This window comes from Podarcis erhardii, assembly GCF_964252035.2.
Source record: "Podarcis erhardii genome assembly, chromosome: Z".
Classification (NCBI taxonomy): Eukaryota; Metazoa; Chordata; class Lepidosauria; order Squamata; family Lacertidae; genus Podarcis; species Podarcis erhardii.
This window is the reverse complement of record NC_138504.1, coordinates 38,090,853-38,113,471: the sequence shown is the minus strand read 5'-3', so window position 1 is coordinate 38,113,471 and position 22,619 is coordinate 38,090,853. Positions and strand designations below refer to the sequence as shown.

At 47.0% G+C, this 22,619-nt stretch overlaps 2 protein-coding genes across 13 annotated transcripts in view; one reads left to right on the top strand and one right to left on the bottom strand.

Annotated features, from left to right (window-relative positions):
- Positions 1-20,886, bottom strand: part of FKBP15 (FKBP prolyl isomerase family member 15) — a 35,200-nt gene extending 14,314 nt beyond the window's left edge. For 3 of the 9 annotated variants that reach the window (XM_081847359.1, XM_081847361.1, XM_081847362.1), the window contains exons 1-14: positions 20,618-20,884; positions 12,855-12,964; positions 12,348-12,489; positions 11,495-11,564; positions 10,127-10,201; positions 9,041-9,139; positions 8,610-8,759; positions 7,738-7,806; positions 4,554-4,697; positions 4,262-4,404; positions 3,682-3,730; positions 1,991-2,110; positions 978-1,059; positions 244-329 (exon numbers count right to left, since the gene is read on the bottom strand). In XM_081847359.1, the coding sequence (XP_081703485.1) occupies positions 244-329; positions 978-1,059; positions 1,991-2,110; positions 3,682-3,730; positions 4,262-4,404; positions 4,554-4,697; positions 7,738-7,806; positions 8,610-8,759; positions 9,041-9,139; positions 10,127-10,201; positions 11,495-11,564; positions 12,348-12,489; positions 12,855-12,964; positions 20,618-20,763 (1,485 nt within the window). In that variant the 5' untranslated portion in view covers positions 20,764-20,884. Of the gene's footprint in view, positions 1-243; positions 330-977; positions 1,060-1,990; positions 2,111-3,681; positions 3,731-4,261; positions 4,405-4,553; positions 4,698-7,737; positions 7,807-8,609; positions 8,760-9,040; positions 9,140-10,126; positions 10,202-11,494; positions 11,565-12,347; positions 12,490-12,854; positions 12,965-20,617 lie in introns of all 9 variants that reach the window. The other 6 variants (XM_081847356.1, XM_081847360.1, XM_081847358.1 and 3 more) reach the window with 5 other exon arrangements.
- The window catches only part of SLC31A1 (solute carrier family 31 member 1), a 67,369-nt gene that overhangs the window by 18,056 nt on the left and 26,694 nt on the right, over positions 1-22,619 (top strand). Inside the window, exon 1 of one of the 4 annotated variants that reach the window (XM_081847377.1) lies at positions 20,992-21,113. The exons of 1 other annotated variant lie outside the window; for it this stretch is intronic. Coding sequence is in view for 1 of the 3 variants with exons in the window: in XM_081847376.1 (XP_081703502.1) it covers positions 21,019-21,113 (95 nt within the window). In the remaining 2 variants the exon portion in view is untranslated. Of the gene's footprint in view, positions 1-20,991; positions 21,114-21,170; positions 21,302-22,619 lie in introns of those variants that run through there. 2 more of the 4 variants (XM_081847376.1, XM_081847379.1) reach the window with 2 other exon arrangements.

The following is a 22,619-nucleotide window of genomic DNA, read 5'->3' as shown; positions in this document are numbered from 1 at the left end:
TTCCTCCTGTCCCGGAGCAATGCAGACCCAATCGGTGAACTCCAATAAGGCTAACATGGTTATGCTGCACCCTCCCTATTTTGCAAATGAAGACCTGACACTGACAGAAAAGGATGAAGAAACTTAGTCAAGCCTGCTAGTCACATGCCCCTGTCTTGAGCAAACCAGGGAACAGAGCATGATGTTGTGGCTCACCTGGCAACCTATGAAAGAACCTTTCCCTGCCTACAAAGGACTCCTTACCTGACAGTTTTGAGGGGTTCTTGCAAGGGGTGGGTGTGGCTGGGGGGCAGCAGGCACCTGGAGCCCCGAGACAGCTGGATGAGGAGCTAGGAAGAAAGCAGAGGCATCAGCGTTGCCCATCTCAATACAAGCAGTCCATCAACATCATCATCATCATCATCATCATCATCATCATCATCATCATCATCATCAACATCAACATGTTTCTCTCTATTTCCACCCAAAGGAGCCCAGAGGAGTCAGCACACAAACAGATTAATTCAAGCATCTAAACACAATGCCAGTGACAGATGCAGACTCTGTTCAAGCTGATCTACAGCAAATGAAGGACACTGCTCCCCCATCCCCACACATCCAGATTTCCTCCGCTTTCCATGCATAATCATCATGCTGGCTTCTGGGTTGTGTCCAACTAAATTCTACTGAGTAGAGCCACTGCACTCAAGAAGAACCCTGCCAGATCTGGCCAGTGACCCATCTAGTCTGGCACCCTCTTCTCACAGTGGCCAACCAGGTGCCCCCCATGGGAAACCTGCAAACAGCCCTCTCCCCTCCTGCGGTTTCCAGTCACTGGCATTCAGAAACATTCTTTCCTCCAGCCGTGGAGGGAGGGCGCAGCCACAGTGCCAGTGGCCACTGACAGCCCTCTCCTCCATGAACTTGCCTAACCCTCTTTTGAAGCCACCCAAGTTGGTGACCATCACCAAGGCACAACAAGGGAACACACTTTTTACCTTGCGTTGCCCACTGAAGAGGGGCCATTGGACGGTAGTCGTTCGGACAGAAGTTTGAAAATTCTTGAATGGCATGCGGCTCCTGAAGAAGACAATGCACAATTAACCCTCCTGGGAAGTGGAAAGGGACCCTGGAGGCTTCAAATCCCACATTAACGAGAGAGAGGCATGCCAGAACATTTGTAGCTATGGGGTTTTTTTTAATACGTTGTAAGCCGCTTTGAGCATTGTTTTAACTTGGGAAAGGCGACATACAAACAAAATGATTGATGATCCTTACAAGGCTTTCCCTCAAATTAAGATTCAGACCCAAAACCAGTTTGGGGTGAATACTAGATCTAGGGAGGGCAAGACCTCAGTTTCATGCAAAGGGCCCCAGGTTTGATACCCGGTAGGCAGGGAATGCCCCCTGTGTGAAACCCTGGAGAACCAAAACAAAATAAAAAAATTTCCTTCCAGTAGCACCTTAAAGACCAACTAAGTTAGTTCTAGGTATGAGCTTTCATGTGCATGCACACTTCTTCAGATACACTGAAACAGAAGTCACCAGACCCTTCTATATAGTGAGAAGGTGGGGAGGGGTATTACTCAGAAGGGTGGTGGGAATGGGTGATTGGCAGATAGCTGTGATGAGCCTGTTGACGACTCTTAACAACTGCAATAGGTCTTACAGGAAAAAGCAAGGGGTGAGAAGGTGAAAAATGGCTTTGTCATGTATAATGAGATAAGAATCCAATGTCTTTGTTCAGACCAGGTCTCTCCATGGTTTTAAGTTTGGTAATAAGTTTGGAGAACCAGGTAGGTTTGTAATTAAGTAAAAAAAAAAGGGCCCTCTCCTCCTTCACTGCCAGTTAGTGTAGACAGTAGGGAGCTAGGTGGATGAGCAGTCTCACTTGGTATAAGGCAGCTTGCTATGTTCCTCAACAGTCATCCTGCCAACCTACCTGAATTTCAGCAACAGCCAACACACACAAACCCCACTGAAAAAAACCTGAGAATTGAAGCTAACACACCTCTACCTCCTTGTCAGCTGAGTCTTGCTGGGGTGCAAATGTGCTGGAGGGGACAGGTAGCATAGGCTGACCCATCTTCGCCATACGGGAAATGAGTTTCACTTTTGTTACATCAGGATTCTGTCCGCGGAAGTGGGGGGGGGGGCGAGAAGAGAAGGGAAGAGAAATTGGTGTTATAATTGGCCATCCAGGCTTTTCAGAAACATAGTTATTGTTTGTCAGAATATGACATCAGGCTATATAACAGTGGAGGGTGATTGAGGGGACCTTCCATCTGGATGTTGTCGGCTACAACTCCCCAAGCCAAAGTGACCTCATTGCCCACCTAAGGAAAATAAAAGTGGTTTACAAGCTCATACAACAGCTTATATTGCATTTAGATTTCCAATCTTCCTGCATTTGATATCTTCATGGTTTCTTTAAAAAAGAGAGAGATTCCTCTTCCCATATCATGGGATGCATCCAGTAAAACAACCTTTCATACCCTTTCAAAGCCTAACAGAGGGATTTCAAAATGGTGGTGAGGGCTGTCACAACCCCTGGGCAGGATTAAGCCAAGGGGACCAGATCCCCTAAGAGAAAGCAGCTGGTTTGTCCTTCTCTCCCCCGCCCCCCCGTGGCTTCCTTTGTGTGCCTGACAATGCATGTCAGATGCTCAGTACTTAGGCCTTAGTTAAGGGCATATCAATCAGTTGAAAATGACGGCAGAACTGAGATAAATTCAACAGAGTAAATAATTTTTGATGGGTGTAAAAGTGGAAAGTTTATTTGAATGGTATACTAAAATATGCCAGAATGTATAATATATAAAAAGAACCATGGAAGGAAAAGAAGGAAAATGACTGGATATTTTACAGTTTGTAAAATGTTTATTTTGAAATTTAAAATAGAAAACTTTATAAAAATTATTATAGGAAAGGGCACAGCAACCTTCACCAACCTGGGGCCCTATAGGTGTAATGGACTACAACTCCCATCAGCCCCCAGCCAGCATGCCCTCTGATAGGAAACGGGAATGAAATACACAGATAATCAACTAAGATGTTGTAAACATGAACACCCATACGGGGGGGGGGGGGCCTTACATTTATAGAACCTTCCAATGTGTGGGGGGGTCCTCATGAACGCACCATTTCCTTGCTACATTTTCACTCTAAAACTATTAATGAAAGAACCTTAAAACTGCATTATTATTATTATTATTATTATTATTATTATTATTATTATTTAAAACCCGCTTAGAAACCCATCTCAGAAGTCTATGCAAGCACAATATCAAATTTTAATTACTTGTAGTCACAGATGATATGCTTTTCCTGTGACACGCCGTATTTTTCCGTGTATAAGACTAGGTTTTTTCTCTTAAAAATAATGTCAAAAATTAGGGGTGATCTTATACACAGACACATCTTCCCCCATTTTCTTAAATCTAAGTCCATAAAAATAGGGGGCGTCTTATACATGGGAGCGTCTTATAGACGGAAAAATACTGTATCTTTATTACGTGGGAGCTTTTATTTAAAAAAATATATCACAGGATCAACAGGGAAATGTAACCTGAGTTTCTCAAAAAATGCTCACCAATAAGGATCCGTGCTCTGTGAGAGGACCAAGTTACTTCTCATTGCTTTGGTCACATTCAACAGGAACTATACAATCAATAGGAAGATTTGAGTCCAATGGGGACTTACCGCTAGTTGTTCGCTAATAGAGCTTGATTTGGCACGCACAGCTGGCTCCCTGCAGTATGGAAGGAAGGGAGTTAACAAACGAAGAGACTCTGCCTCGGGCAAGGCCCTCACCTACTCCACCTCATGACCTCCCCAAGGGAGCTTTAGCCTGGCTGGAATGTGTCCTTGAACTGTGACAGTGCATCTTGCTTCCCTGGACAGGGAGAGGTGTGTGCAGAAAGAAGCCCCACATGGTGTATTTTCTGGCTGCACAGAAGGCAGGAGCAGCATCTGTTGCTCTGTCCACTGGAGCCCCAGCGCAGCCCTGGAATGTGGCCCCTGCCAGGTTGCCTATGAGGCAAGGTGGCCCTCAGGATTCTTTGGAAGAAGCCACGGCTGTTGAAAGTGGCATGGTGCTGTTTGGAACATATGATTTACTATGATTTATTGAATTTGTATACCGGACTTCATCCGTAGATCTCAAGGTGGTACAGTGCAGATGGGGTCTGAGTTATGCAGCTGAGGTTATGCAGAGTTAGGATGTGACACCTGGGAGAATGGAAGGCTTAAAAGCTAAGGGCACCCTCAATTTATTTCTCACCCTGGCTTTGGAGCAGGTGTAGGAGGAGTCAGCCAGGCTGGGTCTGTAGCGGGGCTTTCTGATTGTGGCGCTGGTGAAGGTGTGAGGGAGTCCCTGGGGCCCAGGCTCTGTCCGGCGGAGTCAGCGCCCTTTGCAAATCTCACCTAAGGGAGCAAAAGAGGGGCACCATGGAGTCTGGTCAAGGCAACCACTGCCTCCATTTGTAGAACCTTATCTAGGCAGTAGACCGACCACCCAACAACCTTCCAAGGTTCTCTTGGTTGCTAACACATTGGGAGGAAGACACACTCACCCGTTTGACTTGCACCTCAAAGGCCAGGGTTGAGTCCGGAGGAATGCGTTCAGCTTCTCCCGAAGACCCGTAAGCCAATGCTGGCGGGATGAGGAGGAACCGCCTGCCTCCTCTCTTCATGCCAATCATCCCATCTTCCCAGCCCTTCAAGTTCCAGAAATGGAGAACCATGCAAAAAACAAGTTTGGGTGACCGCCTACGCTAAGTGCCAGAACCACACAGCCTTCGCCAACTGACGTCATCCAGATACCTTGGACTCCAACTCCAATCAGCAGGCGCTGGCTGGGACTGATGGGAGTTGGAGTCCACAGGATCTGTGTGTGTGTTTGTCAGGCTGGTAAAGGCTGGTTGAGAGCAGGGCACAGGAATACTGACAGTTCTCTTGCACTCTTGTGGACAGTACTGTAGTTTAAAGCAGGGATGAAAACCATTCCCTCTGGGGAAACCTATTTGGTGGGGAGGAGCATGCCAGGAGTGGGCGGGGCTAGAGGGGAAAGTGGGAGGGGCAACGAATGTAATTTTTACCTTTGTACAATAGGCTACTTTAGACACCCACTCACACTCCCCCCCTCTGTCTCTCATCCAGGACAGCAAGAGGCAACATTGGAGGTCCAGGACTGTTTTGGTCCAGCCCACAGAGCAGGCTTAGCGAGGGGCATGGCCTGGGGTGAATCCTGAGGGCCAGTTTCAGTCCCTGCTGGGCCTGAGGTTCCTCACCCCTCCTGTAAAGAAAGGGCAAGCCTGACTGACCAGTAGGGCTGGATCAGGAATTTTGCAGGGATCGAGGGACCCTGTTTGGGCCTCCCACTCCAGCAGATCCTGGCAAGCGTAGACAAGCTGGGACAGCTACCTGCCTGCTGTTCTTGAGGAAGCCATTTGATCAGGGTTTGAGCTCAAAAAGGGTTTGAGCTTAAAAACAGGGGACTTCCGGGTTAGTGCCTCCGGTAATGGCGGAATTCCTCTGATCGGGAGGAATTTGCTTCGTAGGAATCCGGGTATGGCCGCCACGGTGAAGGCGGAGACCCACTAGAAATCACAGGCAGGTGAAGCCTGTGAACATGGGATTCGGCTGGCACCTTTTGCGCCTTCCCTACTCGCGGGGAAACCCGGTTTCGGGGATCCGGAGCAACATGGGGTGAGCGGCGCGGTGCTTTGAATTGACTGCTTCTTCCACGGAGTGAAGCCGCATAGCTGTTGCCGGAGAGCACTGACTTTTTCCTGTGGACAATTTGATCTTAAAGTAACTACCTGTGAGTAGAGCGGAGAATTGGATTTTTAAACGTCTTAATTTGGTGCCGAAACGGGGAGGTCTAAAACAGGAAGTCCACCTTCCCCTTTTGTAAATAGATTGAAGCAATGAGGATGCAAGCTGAAGTCTCTGAAAGCCTATCTTAAAGGACTAAATTTCCATCAGTAAAAATACTAAACCCCCCTTGGTGGCAGGAGAAGAGGGGGGAAAGTTTTGGATTGAGTATACCTGCAGGAGAGAGCGAACAGAGTTAATATACCACCGCTCCGATCCTGGAAACGGGCTGCCAACAGGACTGACCGTGATTAGAACGTTCACTGACAGTTAGTCAAATAAGAGGAATACATTGTTTCCATAGTCTCTGTCTGCGTTTAAAAAGGAGTAAAAGTAACAGAAAATTGAAACTAACTTTATTGTTTGAATTGAGTTTAAAAGGACTAATATAAATAGAAACCGTTTCCCTCTAGAGGAACTGTTTCCCTCTAGAGGAAGCTTTTGAAACTTTCAAGAGTTGAGCTGGGGGGATTTCCAGCTGCAAGATAAAAACCTGTGAGATTCTGGGGGCCTTGAATCGGTTAAGAATGTTGACAGAAGAGGCCTTAGTGGTTGTATTATGTAAGATAAGTGACTCACTGGAACAGCTCCACAAAAAGGTGGATCTGGTAACTACCAAAATTGACAATTTGGGTCAGAAACTGACACAAGAATCTACTTTGGCATAGCAAACTGCGGAGAAGGCTAGGGAGAAAGTTATTGCCGTTGAACCTAAAGTAACACAATTGGAGAGAGAGAAAGTCCCAGCCATACAGATGCAATTTGATGACCATAAGTTGATGCCTGCTATGATTGAATTTAAAGAAAATCAGATTTCAAGGATCAGAGCCCTACCTGAACTGGAGAAGGAAAGTTTGATAGATTTTTTTACACAGGAATTTGATGACTTTTGGGACTGGGACTTGGGCCAAGAAGAGATTAAAATTGTGAGGGCTCTCGGACTTGGAAGAGGAGGGAAAAAAGAGAAGAACAAAATAAGAGACTGTTGGAACTACCAGAGGAACTTAGAAGAACAACAGTCAAGAGTGGAAATTCTGAAAGATGTCCTGAAATACCTTTCGGATCTTAGATCCAATTACGGAGATTTGGTTGCCCTGTCGAGAAGGAATAAAATCATCTTTAGGTGGGAGTTTCCCCGAGATCTACTCTATAGCCTCAAAGGAAGGAAAACGGAAGACAAAGTAAAGTTCATGTATAAATATGAAGAAGACTCGCAGAAGGGACTTGGAAAAGAGTTAAGAGCATCGGACAGAAGATCACCAGGTTGATGGACTATAGGGAATTGGCGGATATGACTGGCAGAATCCGGGACCAGGGAGAAGAGTCAGTGGAAGAAGATTGGAAAAAGTTTAAAGACTATTTATAAAAATATTGTAAAATTAATGAGTTTTAGAAAAATGTTGGAAAGGAGCTATATAGCTTTAGTAGAAATGTTACAAGGAATTAAGTACAAGAGTATTAAAGGGAAAATAAAGTTAAAATATGTTAAGACAATTATATATTAAAGGGAAAAATAAGGTTAGAACATGTCGAGATAAATTACAGGACAGAAAACAGAGGAAGATGGAAAGGAATTGCTGAAACAGTTAATTAAAGTGGAATACAAAAAGGGAGGTGCGAGGAGGTTGATGAAACAAGTAAATGAAAGTTAAGATACTGAACTTATTAGATGTTTTTTAAATTGTGTTTGTGTGGTTTTGTTAATTTAATGTTTGGGGATTGGTGTTGTGTTGTGTGGTGTTTTTGTTTTTGTTTTTGTATTGTTTTGTTTTGTTTAATTCTTTGTCTTTCTTTTGCAGTTTTTAAAATGTTAATAAATATTATTTAAAAAAATCAAAACATAAAACCTTGCACTGCGGTGGGAAGGTAGCGCCATCTTACCTTGATGACTTTGCCAGAGCCTAGCTTCAGCCGGAGCAACTTCTCTTTATTTACATTCGAGTCAAAAACCTGTTCCAAAAGTGGAAGGTCAATGGGGTGAAATTACTTTTAATGCAGAAGATAATAGGTTCATGTTCCGCTACTCCCACTGCTGAGCCAACAGCAATGAGTATTGAAGGACGGGGCACAGCTCAGGGACACAGCACCTGTTTTGCAGGCAAAGGGTTCCAGGTTCAACCCTGGCATCTCCAAGTAAGGTCAGGGAAAGGATTTTGCTTGGAAGCCTGGAGAGCTACTGCCAGTCAATGTGGGCGATGCCAACCTAGACCAGTGGCCTGATGCAGTGCAAGGCAGCTTTCCATGTTGAATCCCCTACCTAGCAGTGCCTCCCATGTTGCAGATTGGGTAAAATGAGTTTGAGAAATAGGATCTACACCTTGGAGACAGGTGTAGCTCAGGGCCTAACAGCATGTGCTTCCCAGGAAGAAGGTCCTGGGTTCCCTCCCTGGCACCCCCAGTTGAGAAAGGGCGGCAAGGCTGGGCAAGGCCCCACCTCTGGAGAGCAACCAATGCAAATGCCATGAAAAAGCCTTTTTTCTATAGAAACAATCTGGCTAGAGCTCATTAAAGCCTCAGTGAGCAAAGGTCAAGTTGAAATGCACATTGAGCTGTCAAGCAAGCTGGGTGAGCCTCACCAAGTGCCTCTCCTGTTTCATTTCCTTGCAATGTTATTGAAAGGCAAAAGGATGGGGTTGTGGAAGAAAAGGGCTGTATGCAATCTATAAACCAGGAGTGGGAAAGCTGTGGCTATGCAGTGCTGGTAGAGACTTCGACCCCCATCATCCCCAGACACCCCCTCTGCCAGGTCTCACCTGCCCAAGACTACCGTTCTGGAACAGCCAGCCTGTAAAAGTGATCTCCAGGACATCTCCAGTCGCCACAGCTTGGCCGTCTCCGAGAACAAGATCCTGGCACAGCACTGTGTCAGGAGAACGGATGCTGTTATACTTGGCAATGCACAGCTGTGAAGAAGAAGAACCAAGCCCTTTGTGTTATTAGCCTGCATTGTCACCCGCACCTATGCAATCTGGCCCAGCGCAGCACTGGCTGAAGACCCCAGGGGCCTGAAAAGGCCCCAACTGGCTACACCACCATTCCTTGCCCTCCCTGGATGCTTCTTAGTGGTTGGCAGAGAAAGCATCTGGCGACTGATGCAAGAGAGCTGAGCTCCCGCGAACACTAGTTCAGTGTCTGCAGGTCAGCCACCCCCCCCACCCCACAATGCAATGCACGCCTCTGGCACCTGTTTGCTGAAGTCCACAGCCGCCATTTCTGATTCAAACATGATGGACCAATTCTGCCTCTGATCATCATAAAATGTGCAGTAGTTGTTGGGCTGCACCTGCGGAAAGAGAAAGGAGAAAGTGGAATTCTGAGCAGCAGACAGCCTCTGCTCAAAACAACTTTCTTCCTGATGGGTCTTGCTAAAGACTTTGGGTTGTGTCCCAATGTTAGCCTTACTCAGAGCAGACCCATGAAAATTGATGGACATGATGAACTTTGGTGCATTAATTTCAGTGAGTCTACTCTGAGCACACACACACAAACATCAACGTCTGTAGTGTGTCATGTTTAGAAATGGAAAAATGCTATAGGATTTCGGGTGGAGGGCTACCCCAAGGGATGTTAGCTGCAGTAGGACAGAGGGCAGAATGTCATCTACTTGTTACCTCTAGGTAAGCGTTTTAACCATAGAGGGGCCCCTTGGTTCTAACACTATTCGAATCTAATGGGTTGCAACAAGCATTAGCTCAAAGCAGACCCACTGAAATTAATTGACCACAGCTGAGACCTCATATGCAATGTGCATTTCAGACAATATCATACTACCAAAGAATCCAAGAGTGCTGAAATGTTGTTGGGAGATGCCCCTAGTCCCCTCACCACAGGGCTACAATCCCCCCCCCCCCGTTCTGTACGAAGAGGGACTGACCGTTGAAACATGAAGATCGCTGGGTGTGACCTTGGGCCAGTCACTGCTTCTCAGCCTCACCTCCCCCCACAGGGTGTTTGTGGGGATTAAATGAGGCAAAAAGAGAACCACACATACCACCTTGAGAAAAAGGAGGCATAGAAATGCAAAAAATAAGCAAAAAGGCAGACCATTAGGTTTCCAGGATTCTTTTGCATCAATTATTTTTGCTGACCTTCTGGATGCACAATACCTGGCTTAAGCCGAGTGATTTCTATTACTACATGAGAGATCTCAAGGCAGCCCCACAGGGTTCCTAGAAGGTCTGCTGTCCAGGAGCCAACCAGCTCCACACCTCCTTAGCTTCAGCAAGATGCCTATGGCATGGTCCTTGCAGGTTTTAACACCAAAGCTTACCGTGAATACAAACCATGCATCAATCCTGGCGGTCGCAATCTGCTGCTGCTTGCTGATGTAAAGAAGCACTCTATACTGGATTCCACAAGAGATAGAAGGACAGAAGAAAACAGTAGCAAAAGTGAGGAATCAAAAACTACGGGGCTGGCTGTTTTCAAAAGCACCTGGAGCTCTTCTTATACCATGTAGCATTTCCACAGCACCCCAACAGCCAAATGACATATTAACATATAAATACATCAGAGGTGTTCATCGTAGGAATTGCTTTGGTTGCAGGTGCCAGGCTTAGTTACATGTGGAGTGCCTTCATTACAGTGGAGCAGGCATGGGGAGCCTTTGGTGCTGAGCTTCAACACCCATTGGCTCTTGCCAGCATGGCCAGTGGAGAGGGGTGATGGGAGCTGTCGTTCAGCGACATCTGGAGGACCAAAGGCTCCCTACACCTGGAGAAACCAAGGGGTGAGATCTGTCCTTTTCCGCCCAATTAGCTAAATGAGAATGACAGCCCAGTGTTTTATCCTGTCCCCACCACCCTCACCTGCAACGGCGCAGTAGGACAAGGCAATCATACCAGAGTCTTCCTGGAATAAACGCATATGTTTCCTGTTTTTATCTGTTTATTGTAAAACACCTGTGAATCCTTTCACAGCAAAGTGGGGCAGAACAAACCACTGAAGAGCTACTGACTGAGCTGAAAAGGACAGAGGCTGGAAAAACTGAATCCCTTTTCCAACATAAGCTGCTGAAACCCCCTTCCTTTTTTGAGTGAACGTTTATTGATTTGTCAAGCCACGACAAAGTTACCGTCCCACCTCCCTCTATTTACTCTGCACACAATACCCCCTAGGCCCTTCTTTTGTCAAGATGCTAGTCCACATGGTTCTAGTTAAATAAGAGCACAGGGAGCTGCCTTGGACTGAATCAAACCACTGGTGTCTCTAACTCAGGACTGCCTACTCTGACCGGCAGCAGTGTCCCCAGCCCTACCCAGAGGAGCTAGCGATTGGATTTGGGAGCTTCTGTCTGCAAAGTGGATGCTGTGTTACTGAGTGACAGCCCCCTTCCCTGCTGAAAATACTTTTTGTAGAGAAGTGAGGTCAGAATAAGAACAATGGGAGCTATAACCCTTGTGAGCTGATTGGGCAGAAAGAGACAGGAGCCAAAACAGCACCTTTGCTTTTTCCAGAGTAAGACATCATCAGAAAACCAGGATTCAGAGAAAGGGAAGCATTTCCTTAGCCCAACCTACATCAACCTGGTATCCTCCAGATGTTTAGGACCGACAGCAGCTGTAGTCCCAAACATCTGGAGGACAGCAGGTTGGCAGAAAGCCAGGCTACTTCAAGACACCACACCTCCTCCTCTTACCTCCTTGGTTGCATTGCTGCCCACTACAGCTGCTCCATACTTGCCATGTTTCACATATTTCCCATTGGTACTGGAATGAGAAGAGAACACCTCTTAGCTTCCCACAATCGTTGCCACCATGCCAACCCCATGAGTTATATTTAGCAGCTCTTTACAAAGACTTCCCAGGGGTTGTTTGATAAGCCCAGACCATCTGGCCAACGGTGAGGGGCGATGTGGGGGGCGGGCAGTAGCAGCCCAGCAACATTTTATCAGCCCACAAGCTCCCCATCCTAGGAGGTCTTTGTCCTCATTTCAGTTCAGTGTTGGCTGGTGCCTCATTGGGGTGAATGCAGGGAGCCCAACTCTAGGTGGCACCAGAGCCAATGACAGGTAGGGCCAGCTAAGTCTAGGGCTGTCCACATCCTCCTCCCTGCTGTGTTCTACCATGGCAGCATGGAGACTGAGGGGGAAGAGGAAGCTGACAGGAAGTCCTGCCCTCTGGATCGGTTGGACGTAAGAAGGCAGGCAGGTGGGAGGCAGCTGAGGGCAGAATGAGGGGGCACCTTCCTACTGGACCTGCTTTCACTGGTGTGGCATAAGGCAAGGAAATCAACAGCACATCGAGCCAGAGTCAATGATATCCACAACCTGATTGGCTGGAAGTAAAAAAACAACAACAGGCAGGTGGGGGCAGGCTGAGGTTGAGTTGGCAGTGCCCCATTTGCCCTAATCGACCACCCCCCACTGTTGTTCAGTTCCACCTCTTTCCGAAGAAGCCAGGCAAGATGGAGAGATGATTGCAAAAGATGTGAGCACAGGACTTGGGTAGCAAGAACACACTGCAGCTCATCCCCTCTACTGTAGTACTCACAACAAATATGCATGAACAGCTGTAGCAAAGAAGACTGACTGCACTGCTGCAGTGGGCGCAGGAGCAGCAGCAGCGGGCACAGCAGTGGGTGCAGCAGCAGCAGCAGCTGCAGGAAGATGCTTCTGGGTGGGCAGACCTGCAGCTGGAGCAGCACATGAGAAGGTTAAGTGCTCTGTCGCAAACAGAGCATTGCTTGCAAACATCAGGCCAAGTTAGCTCCCTTGTCTTGGGACCAAGCCAGTTGCTCAGATTAATGAAAAACAGGAAATTGCCTTGTATGGTGTCAAACCACTGGGTCCATCTACCTCAGTGTGGTGAATCCAGAAGACTGTCACCTTTCTGGAGCCCCAGGTCAGGGGTCTCTCCCCAGCACTACCCGGGAGTTGCCACAGACCAACCCAGTTGATTCTGTGGGGCTTCAGAGCCAAAGGTTGGACTAGATGGGTCACTGGCCTGGTCCACAAGGGCTCGTCTTATGTTCCTAGGCATTGTGAACAGTTTACTTACCAGTAGCTAGTTGACCTTTTTTAGGCTGCTTGGGTGGCATGTATTGGAAGAGCACATTTCCAGATTCTGTAGCTGTCTGATCCTGTCCAAAGAGAGAGGCCAGCCTGGTCCTGGGCAGAGAGAAAAGTAACCATTCACTTCATTCACAGAGAGAGGCAAGTGGGTAGGAACAGAACAAGACATGTATCTGCAAGCACAAAGATGCTCATGTTTCACTGCAAGTTGGCGATTATGTTGCAGCCTTCCCCAAAGACCAGAGAGTAATGGATTCAAAAACTAGAATCCTGTCAGTGATTAGGATGCTGGCCACATGACCTGGAACCTGTACGCCGGCTCCCTCGGCCAATAAAGCGAGATGAGCGCCGCAACCCCAGAGTCGGTCACGACTGGACCTAATGGTCAGGGGCCCCTTTACCTAAAGGAGTAGACACATTGTGGGTCTTCTCTAAGCAGAACTTAGTTGGAGACAATCCCTTCTTTCTCTTATCAAGTTTCTATAACCTCTCTTAAGAACAAAAGAAAAGCCTGCAGGATCTGGCCAAAGGCCCAGCGAGTCCAGCATTCTGTTCTTACAGTAGCCAACAGAACCCAAGCACAAGAGGACTCTCCCCTCCTGAGGTTTCCAGCAACAGTTGTTCAGAAGCCCTGCTGCCACCAACGTGGTGAGCATAGCTAGCCTTCTCCTCTCTGAATTTTTCTAATCCTCTTTTAAAGTCACCCAAGTTGGTGGCCATTCCTGCCTCCTGCAGGAGAGTTCTGTAGTTTAACTGTGCATGGTGTGAGAAAGTACTTTCTTTTGCCTTTCCTGAAGGTCTTCCAACATTCAGCTTCATCGGATGTTCACAAGAGGGAGAGAAACTGTTCCCTATCCACTTTCTCCATGCCATGCCTAATTTGATAAACTTCTATCATATTATCTCTTACTTGCTTTTTGTCTAAACTACAAAGTCCCTAAAACTGAAAAGACTGCTGCCAAATTAGTGCACCCAGGCTTTTATAGAACCTAGTAAACAAAAGAAAAATTTAAAGGTATCCATTATTGCAAGGATACAAGCCCTGCCCTTGCAGTTTACCCTTTCCCGACACAGGGAGATTCACAGCCAGGAATGTGGGGAGAGGGAATAAACGTTGCTGAACAGAAGTAGTTTTCCCTACAGACATTCAGAAGTATCTCATCTCAGGGTTGTTCTGGTAGCTGAAACTTACCAGTTACCACACATCCTAGCCCACTTCCCTACACTCCTGAGAGCTAGAAACTTGCAGATTAAAACAAACGAACAAACACTAAGGCCAAGTATCTTCAAACATTAAATTTCCAGACTTAGCCCCAAACTCCATGCTTTACTGAACAGCAAGCAAAAATATCCAAGGGGTGAAGTGCCCATTTTAAATGCCTGACAGCACCCCAAACAGCTGGTCCAGATGAAACAAACCCGTGGACTGCCTGCCAAAGGTACTCTGTTCGCTGTAGGTCTGACATCGCTGTTCAGGCGCCCCAGTCGGTTCTCCAGCTCCCACCCATTCAATGTTGGCTGCTGTTTTCTCGTGTCATTACCCCTCCCCTCTCTTTTCCATCCTGAAGCATCAGCAAAGTAAGGCGTGGGCAGTGGGGGGTGAATTAAACAGCTAAGGTTTCCAAAGGCAATTCTGCGTTTGCACAACAGCAATCCTCTGGAATGGCTGCATGACCTTGTGAAAGATACGAAAATCTATCCCGTATCATCCCTAAGCAGTTCTTATAGGATTCCAGCTGGAGAAAAACCATGAGTGGCAACATGCATGTTAGAGGGGCTCCCAAAAGAAGTGAGCGGAACAGAGATTGTGAGCTTGGCTTCTCCTTCTGGGGAGAGTGACATTCTGGGATGACACAGATCCAGCTCACCCCACCCACGTGCCTACTCAGTTCCACTTGGAGGCAGGGAGAGCAAACTAAAGAAGAGGAAGTAAAAGAGGAATTGGGAGTTGACAGGACCCTCAAACATTTATTTCTTTATACATCACACGCCCCTTGCCATAGCAGCAAACAAGTGTGTGATATATATAAAAAACTTAAATAAAAATAGAGAAACTGTTAAAAACATCTAAAAGCATAACAAAACATCTAAAACCAATTTAAGAACAGGAATCCAACCATGTGCCCGGAGAGGCTTGTTAAAACAGAAGAGTTTTCAGCAGGCATCTAGAAGAGCAGTGATAGTGCCTGCCTAATGTCAACAGGCAGGGAGTTCCACAGTTTGGGTGCTGCCACACTAAAAGAAATGACTCCCTAGTGACAGATGGTACACCAATGGCCCTTGCCGAAGTGCAAGTTCCACAGGTCGAAAGGGATTAAACTGACAAGTACTGCATGGAGTACGGAAATGCCTTAAGTAATCTGGGACTTCAGCAGTGCCAAGATAGGATTTTCCTGTATCTCACAGGCTCTCTTCCCATGGCCCCTCTAAACTAAAGTAGGGGATGAGAAACTTTTTCAGACAAAGGACCTCATTCCCCTGTGGGCAACCTTTCAGGGGCCACATACTAGTTGTGGGTGGGATCAGGGGCCAAAGTGCGACTCTTACCTTCTGCACAGGTCAACTTTTTATTTTTATGTTCAATCTTTATGCATAATTTATGCTGCAACCTATATTTGGTTGCCTTATTAATACATCTGAAAATTGACTCTGCACATGAGGCTACATCCCATCCATGCAAAAGTCAGAGATTTCCACACACCCCTCTCTCTATTTTCTCCATCTAGGGAAGCAAGAGGCACTATCACAGTTCAAGAAAACATTCCACACAAGCAAAAGCACCTGAGGTGTGCGCAGGGCAAGGCCAGTCAGAAGAGTGAACCAGGGAGTGGGCATCACCTTGGTAAAGGCCCAAAGAACTGAATTCTAAAGGATCTCTCTGCTACCACATTTGTACATTAACTGAACTGGTGATAACTGGTTTCCATTGGGACTGGTGGGGTGGAAGGCTGGGAGCCCAACAGTAGGAGGAGGCAGAGCCAGGAAAGTCTGGTGGTGTTGTCCCCATCCTCTTTCTTCCTGCTGAATTCTACAATGGGAAAACTAGGGCCACCCCTTGGACTGGTGGGCATAGACAAGAAGGGACGCAGGTGGGAGTTGGCTAAGGGCAGACTGAAGTTGATGGGGCAGTGTCCCATATGCCCTAAAACAGCAGCCTCTGATGGCTTCCCAAGGGCTTAAAAGTTTGACGCTGTTACTCAGAATCATGACATTTTTCCTACTTGCACACCGAAAGCACTCAAAAGAGCAGTTCTTTCCCCCTTAAAAATTGGCATCAACTTTCTACCAGGCATTAATCACGTTTTCAAGCTTCTCTTCATATCCTTCAAGGCTAGAAGGATAATAATTTTATAAAGGCACAACCTTAGGTGAAAACTCTCATAAATAAAAGCCAAGATTCCCAATACAAATATATTAATAAAAAAATTGTCCAGTAGCACCTTAGAGACCAACTAAGTTTGTTCTTGGTATAAGCTTTCATGTGCATGCACACTTCTTCAGATACACACCTAGTTGTTCTCTAAGCTGCTACTGGACATTTTTTAAATTTTTTTATATATATTTCTTTTTTTAAAATAATATTTATTAAAGTTTCAACAATTACAGAAAGAAAAAATAAACATACCACATTAAACAAAAACAAAACAACACACCACAATATAAAAAAGAGGGGGGGGGGACAAAAAAAAACAAAAAACCAGAGAAATAAAACCCATTAAAAAAAACAAAACGCAAAAAAGAAAATGCATCAGATCTCCTCATTACCATTCTTTCATTAGCTTATTTCCTTGACCTACTCACACCTCCCTTTTTTGTATTCTAGGTCTATTATCTATTTCAGCAAATCCTTTCCCTCTTTTAAAATTTTTGTCCTGTAAATTGTCTTAATATAATGTAGCTTTACTTTTCCTCCTTTCACCAATTAACAGTCAGTTATTCTCAAATCCTTTATATCCTTCCTGCTAAAATCATATAATATTGTTCCAACATCCTTCTAACAGATATTAATTTTACAGTGTTTCTGTAAATAGTCTTTAAATTTCCTCCAATCTTCCTCCACCGACTCTTCTCCCTGGTCTCGGATAAAAAAATTTATATATTTCGACTGCGTCAGACAAACATGGCTACCTACCTGAATCTATTCCCAGTACAGTATTTCTCAGTTCTATGCCAAGAACTAGGCTCTGAGCGCAGTAGTGGTGCAATTGAGGAATTCACCAAGTTCCTACACCAGCATTTCCTCAGTGTTTGCCCTTCTGAATTCTTTTAGATTCCTGTTTTTTCTGAAAATCCTCCCTAAACTGGAAACTAACACCAATGATCTTTCCTATTCCTCAATGTATTTCCAATGATGATGATGCAATGTTCCTTGCTGGATCAGGGTTCATTTTTACATGCCTCCTCATCCAGGAATCCACTACCACAGGAACAGCCAACAAGTCAATGAATGGCACCCCAACCTTGCTAAACCCAACTGCACTTGTTCCTTTTGTGCAATCAGTATTCACAGCTTGCTTATCTCACTGAATTCTTGCAACATTCACTCGGGGTCGAGACAGTTAACCTCCCCCATTGCCACCCTTAAGAGTTCTAAGGCAACGACGACACTCTCCAACACCATCATGTCCGCTCATGATATTGGGGGGGGGGCATCAGCATTTCTCCAGAAATTACTGGACTACAACTCCCACTGTCCCTGGCCTTCAGCCATGCTGGCAAGGACTGACAGAAGCTGGAGTCCAGCCATAGGTTCCTCATCTCTGCCTTATGCCCTCCTTGTGGCCCTCTGACATAATAATTCCTTGATAAGAGCTCTAGCCCCCTTGCTCTGGAAGAATGTTCTACTGTGGGGCAATCTCTCCTTTGGAGGCACAGATTTAGGAGGAGGTAGTTATGGAAACAAGGCAGAGCCTTCTCCCCACCAACCACCATAAGACACGAGAGGTGAACACCCAACTGAAAATGTCATGCCTGAAAGGAAAAAGATCAGGAACATAAGAAGCTGCCTTCTATCAAACGAGACCCTTTGTCTATCTAGCTCAGTACTGTCTACTGACTGGCCGTAGCTTTCCTGGGTTTCAATCAGGGGGCATTCCCAGCTCTACTTGGAGATACCAGGGATTGAACTTAGGACCTTCTGCATGCAAAGCAGACACTAAATTTTGTTCCCAAAGCATTCCAAAAGAATCAACTCAGCTAATCAAAGGACTTTACCTTCAGCCTTGGGGCGGGGGGAAGCTGCAGCTTAGATAAATGTCTTTTGCAGTAGGAAAAACAAGCTAAGTTGAGCTGCAAGAGGCGCTGCCCTGATTTAGGTTCCCAAGGAGACTGACAGACATCCCTCAAGTCAAGCTGAATGCCCTTGCAAAGGATTCTCATTGCTTTGCCAGAGAAATGTGAGGTGGAAGACAATTTAGTATGTTTAGGTTTTGTATACCCTGCCTTTAGTTGGATAAAACATTTAATTTTTGTTAGTTTACTTGTCTCTGTGGTTCCATAATAATTTGAGGGGGAGGGAAGATTTTTTTAAAAACCTCCTCAACTTGCCCAAGCACCCCAGCCCAGCTTGAAGGCCATTCCTCTCTCTCTCTCTCTCTGTGTGTGTGTGTGGTTGGATGTCTTCTTCCTAGGAACATAAGAAGTGGCCTTACATTGAGTCACGTCCTTGTTCCATCTAGTTCAATTTCACCTATAGCAACAGCTCTCCAGAGTCCCAGACAGGGACCTCATCTGCACTATACATTGGAAGCACTATTATACTCTTTATGCCCTCATGGCTTCTCCTACAAAGAATCCTGGGAACGGTAGTATGTTAAGGCTGCTGTGAGTTGTTAGGAGACCCCCTGTTCCCCTCACAGACTTACCATTCCCAGAGTTCCCTGGGAAGAGGGAATGCAGTCACTCTGAGAATTGTGTGTGGATGCAAAAACTATTGAAAGCTGTATGATACTGCTTTAAATGTAAAGTGAAGATGAGATCAGGAAGTGATCTCATCTTTCCCAGCCTTACCTGAAGATGCTGGGCATTGAACCCAGGACCTTCTACATGCAAAGAAGATACTTCACCACCCTGTAATGCCAGTGTTGGAAAGTGTGGGTTGCAGAGGTTGGGCCCTGCAGGAACAGAGTACTTAGCTACATGGGCTCTGGGCATGATTCAGCAGGGTTCTCCTTATGACCTTAGCCCTTACAAGTCTGTGATGTAGACCAGTATAGTATTCCCAATCCTATAGGAAGTAGTGACCAAAGCCTGAAAGATAGCAGATTCACTTAAATAATGTACGTACTGAATTGGGGACTTTCCAAGTGATGCCTTTTTCTATTGCTTACTAATTATCACACCAGTTCCTGAAGCAAATTAATCAGCTACAAGTGTTAGGAAGAGTGAATCCTAGCTGACCAAGCTGCAGACCTACGTTACCCTCCAGATGAGTCGTCCTCTCATGGGGCAGTTAGGGTTCAGTGGCCACTTTATTCAGGTGGCTATATGTCACTCTGACCTTTGCTCAGTGCCAATGTTGCCAAAAACAACAGTGCAGTGCCCTTATTTTGAACACCTAAAATGTCACAGTGTAAGGGCACTAGAAATCTTTCTTAGGGTTCCTTTTGTAGAATGAATCTAAGACCACAAAACACCTCCATTCAGTCCTGTTACTGGCACCCGCTTTAGGGCAGGAGTTAGAATGCCAAATTGTGACCTGGGAGATCAGGGTGCAGACCCCCACTTGGAGATGAAGCTCACTTTGTGACTCTCTCTCAGTGTAACATCAGCACAGAAGAAGTGGAAACAGAAATTTAGAATGAGGAAATGGGAAAATATTTCACCACAGCACAGGCAACAGGCATTTGTATGCAAATCAACCCTATACATTCATGGGGAAATTCAGTTGAATTCAGTGGAGTCTACCCCCCAATAAGTCTTGCTTTTTAAGAATAATCCTCCTTTCCCCATTAACCCTTGGGCCGAACTTCCTAGTCCCAAACCACTACTAAACGTAATGTATTCCCTCACTCTACAAAAGGTGTGGGGTTCCTTTGGCCCTCTGGATTGTAGCGCAAGCCTACTCCCATCACCAGTGGTGTAGGGGTCTGGGGTTGCGGAGGTTACCATTTCTGCAGCAGGGTCCCTGCCTCCTGCACCCAATCATCATGAGAGGGGAACTTTTTAGCCACTGCATGCTCCAAAGCTAAGCATGTAAGAAACAGTGAAAACACAAGGCACTTCGGTTTCAGCTCAGAGTAGGTCCACTGAAATGGGCGGGCATAACCAACGCATAGCTTAGTCGGATGCAAGCCAGTGCCTCCCATTTCATCCTTAGCTGGACGAAACCCCGCCCATTTCATCCTCACCAGCTGGCTCAAAGACGCCTAGCTCAGCTGAACTTCGCCTCTCTCTCAGCGCCTAACAGCACGTATTTGCAGACAAAGCCCTCTGCATGTGCTCGGAATCACCCTTCGCAAGCCTGCACCCCCCACCCCAGCCTCACATACAGCCCCAGTCCCACATGCAGCCCCAGAACCACACCCACCCCAGCCCCACATACAGCCCCAGAACCACATACAGCTTTAGTCCCACATGCTGCCCCAACCCCACACACAGCCTCAGCCCCGCATGCTGCCCCAGCCCCACATGCAGCCCCAGCCCCACATACAGCTCTGGTCCCCTCACACAGCCCCGCCCCTCACGCGGACCCAAAGACACCCGCACACCCCGCATCTCCCCCCAGGCAGAGAGGCGCCGCATTCTCACCCTCCCGTCGGAAGCTGGAAGGCGTCGTCTTCTTCTTCATCCATGTCCCCCAACATCCTGACGGCCCCTCGCTCCCCGCGCCCCTCGGCTAAGCCCGAGCCGGGAGGCGAGAGCCGCAAAGTGCGCGGCTGCAACTTCTCGGCCATGGCGCAAGCGCTGCGCTGCGGAAGCGAAACTAGCAAGCCAAAGCGGCCGGCGGCACGTGATCACGGCCAAGCATTTACCGGTCACCAAGCGGCCCAAACTTCCAGGCGGAAGAAAGAAACGCGTCCACGGGGGCGCTAGCGAGCCGCTGCCGTGATTTTAGCGCCGGGGCTCTTATGTTTGACGGAAAGGGAGGGGGACCAATGAGAAGCTGGTTTCTGGGAGAGGGAGGCGGGAGGGCGGGTGACGCTCGCTCGATGCTGGCCAGTGAGGTGGCGCCTCCGCTCGCCGGGCGAAGAAGGGACACGTCTGAGGAGGTCGAGGCAAGGAGCAGAAGGCGAGGAAGGCGCAGGTAGGCGGCGAGCAGAGGGAGCGAGTGCGAGGGTTCCGGTGCCAGCGCCTCACGGGGGGGGGGGCGGGGGGAGGCTGAGGGCATAGCTGTCAACCTTCCCTTTTTTTGCGGCAAATCCTCTTATTCCAGTGCCGTTTCCCGCTGCTGTCCCGGATTGTTAGAGATCCCGTAGCCTGTCCCCAGGACAGGTGAGGCTGCTGATCCCTTATTTTCGAGGCTGCTGATCCCTTATTTTCAAATCTGAAAGTTGACAGCTGTGGCTGAGGGAGGTGGACGAGGAGGCAGGGAACGAAGATAACTGGAAACAGTTCTGTTTTTATATGTGTTCATATATCTATATGGTAATCTTGAAAAATAATAAAATAAATATGATCGTTACCTCAAGAATAATGAATAAATCCTAAATGACAGAGGAGCAACGGGAACTCAGGGAGCCTGGGGGCCTGAGGGTAAAAAGGAGGAATGAAACGGGGGTGAAGAAGGGCAGGATTCCGAGGGGGAGGCAGAGGGCAGGAGGGACGAGGGCGGAAAAGGCGGGTGGCTGGAGCTCGGGAGGTGGGAAGTGCCGTTGTATTCCGATGTGGCATTTTAGTTCTTGTTTATTATTGCTGTCGTCTGATTTCAATACCTTTGGGTGCATGTGCCACACAGTACACTTCAGTCACATTCAAAGCACATGCTTGCCTCCCCCAAAGGATCCTGGGTGTTGTAGTTTGTTCATCGTGGAGCTACACTTCCCAGCACCCTTAAACTTAAGTTCCCTGGCTGGCTGCATACACATCATACGTTTAAAGCATGCATCTCCCCCCCCCCCGCAAAGAATCCTGGAAATCGTAGTGTACCCCTCACTGGGCTACAGTTCCAAGCACCCATAAACTAATGTGCCCAGGGTACTTTGTGGGGAATGTGCTTTAAATTTGTGGCATGTGTGCAACCTGGTTGCATATGCAACATACATTTAAATTACATTTCCCCCCTTCAAGTTCCCCAAACCCTTAACAGACTACAGTTCCCAACATTCTTTTGTCGTGAGGGGGAATTGTGTGCTTTAACAATGTAGTGTTTTTACAGCCTCAGTTGTTTTACTGTGTAAGTCGCTTTGAGGTACCTGAATGCAAAAATGTCACTACTAATTGTAGTGAAGAAGAGTAAGGATCCGTGAAAGCAGAAGATGGGCAGAAGAACTCTGTTGCAGGAACAAGCCAAAGCCTATCTATGGTAATCCAGCTTTCGGTCCTGACTGAGGCCAACCAGATGGATGTCCTCATGGAAAGCCCACAGGGAGAAGCTGAGTGCAACTACAGTGCTCCCTAGCAGCTCATATTCAGACACTGACTGCCTCCAACAGTGGAGGGAAGACATAGGCATCATGGCTAGTAGCTGTTGGTAGCCTCTTAAAGCCTCTGTGAGTGAAGGTGTGTGTGGAAAGGTGAGAAGGATGGGACCTGAGTGTTGAATTGAAATGAGATTCGTAAAGTGTAGGGGACTGAATGGAATTGGTGACAG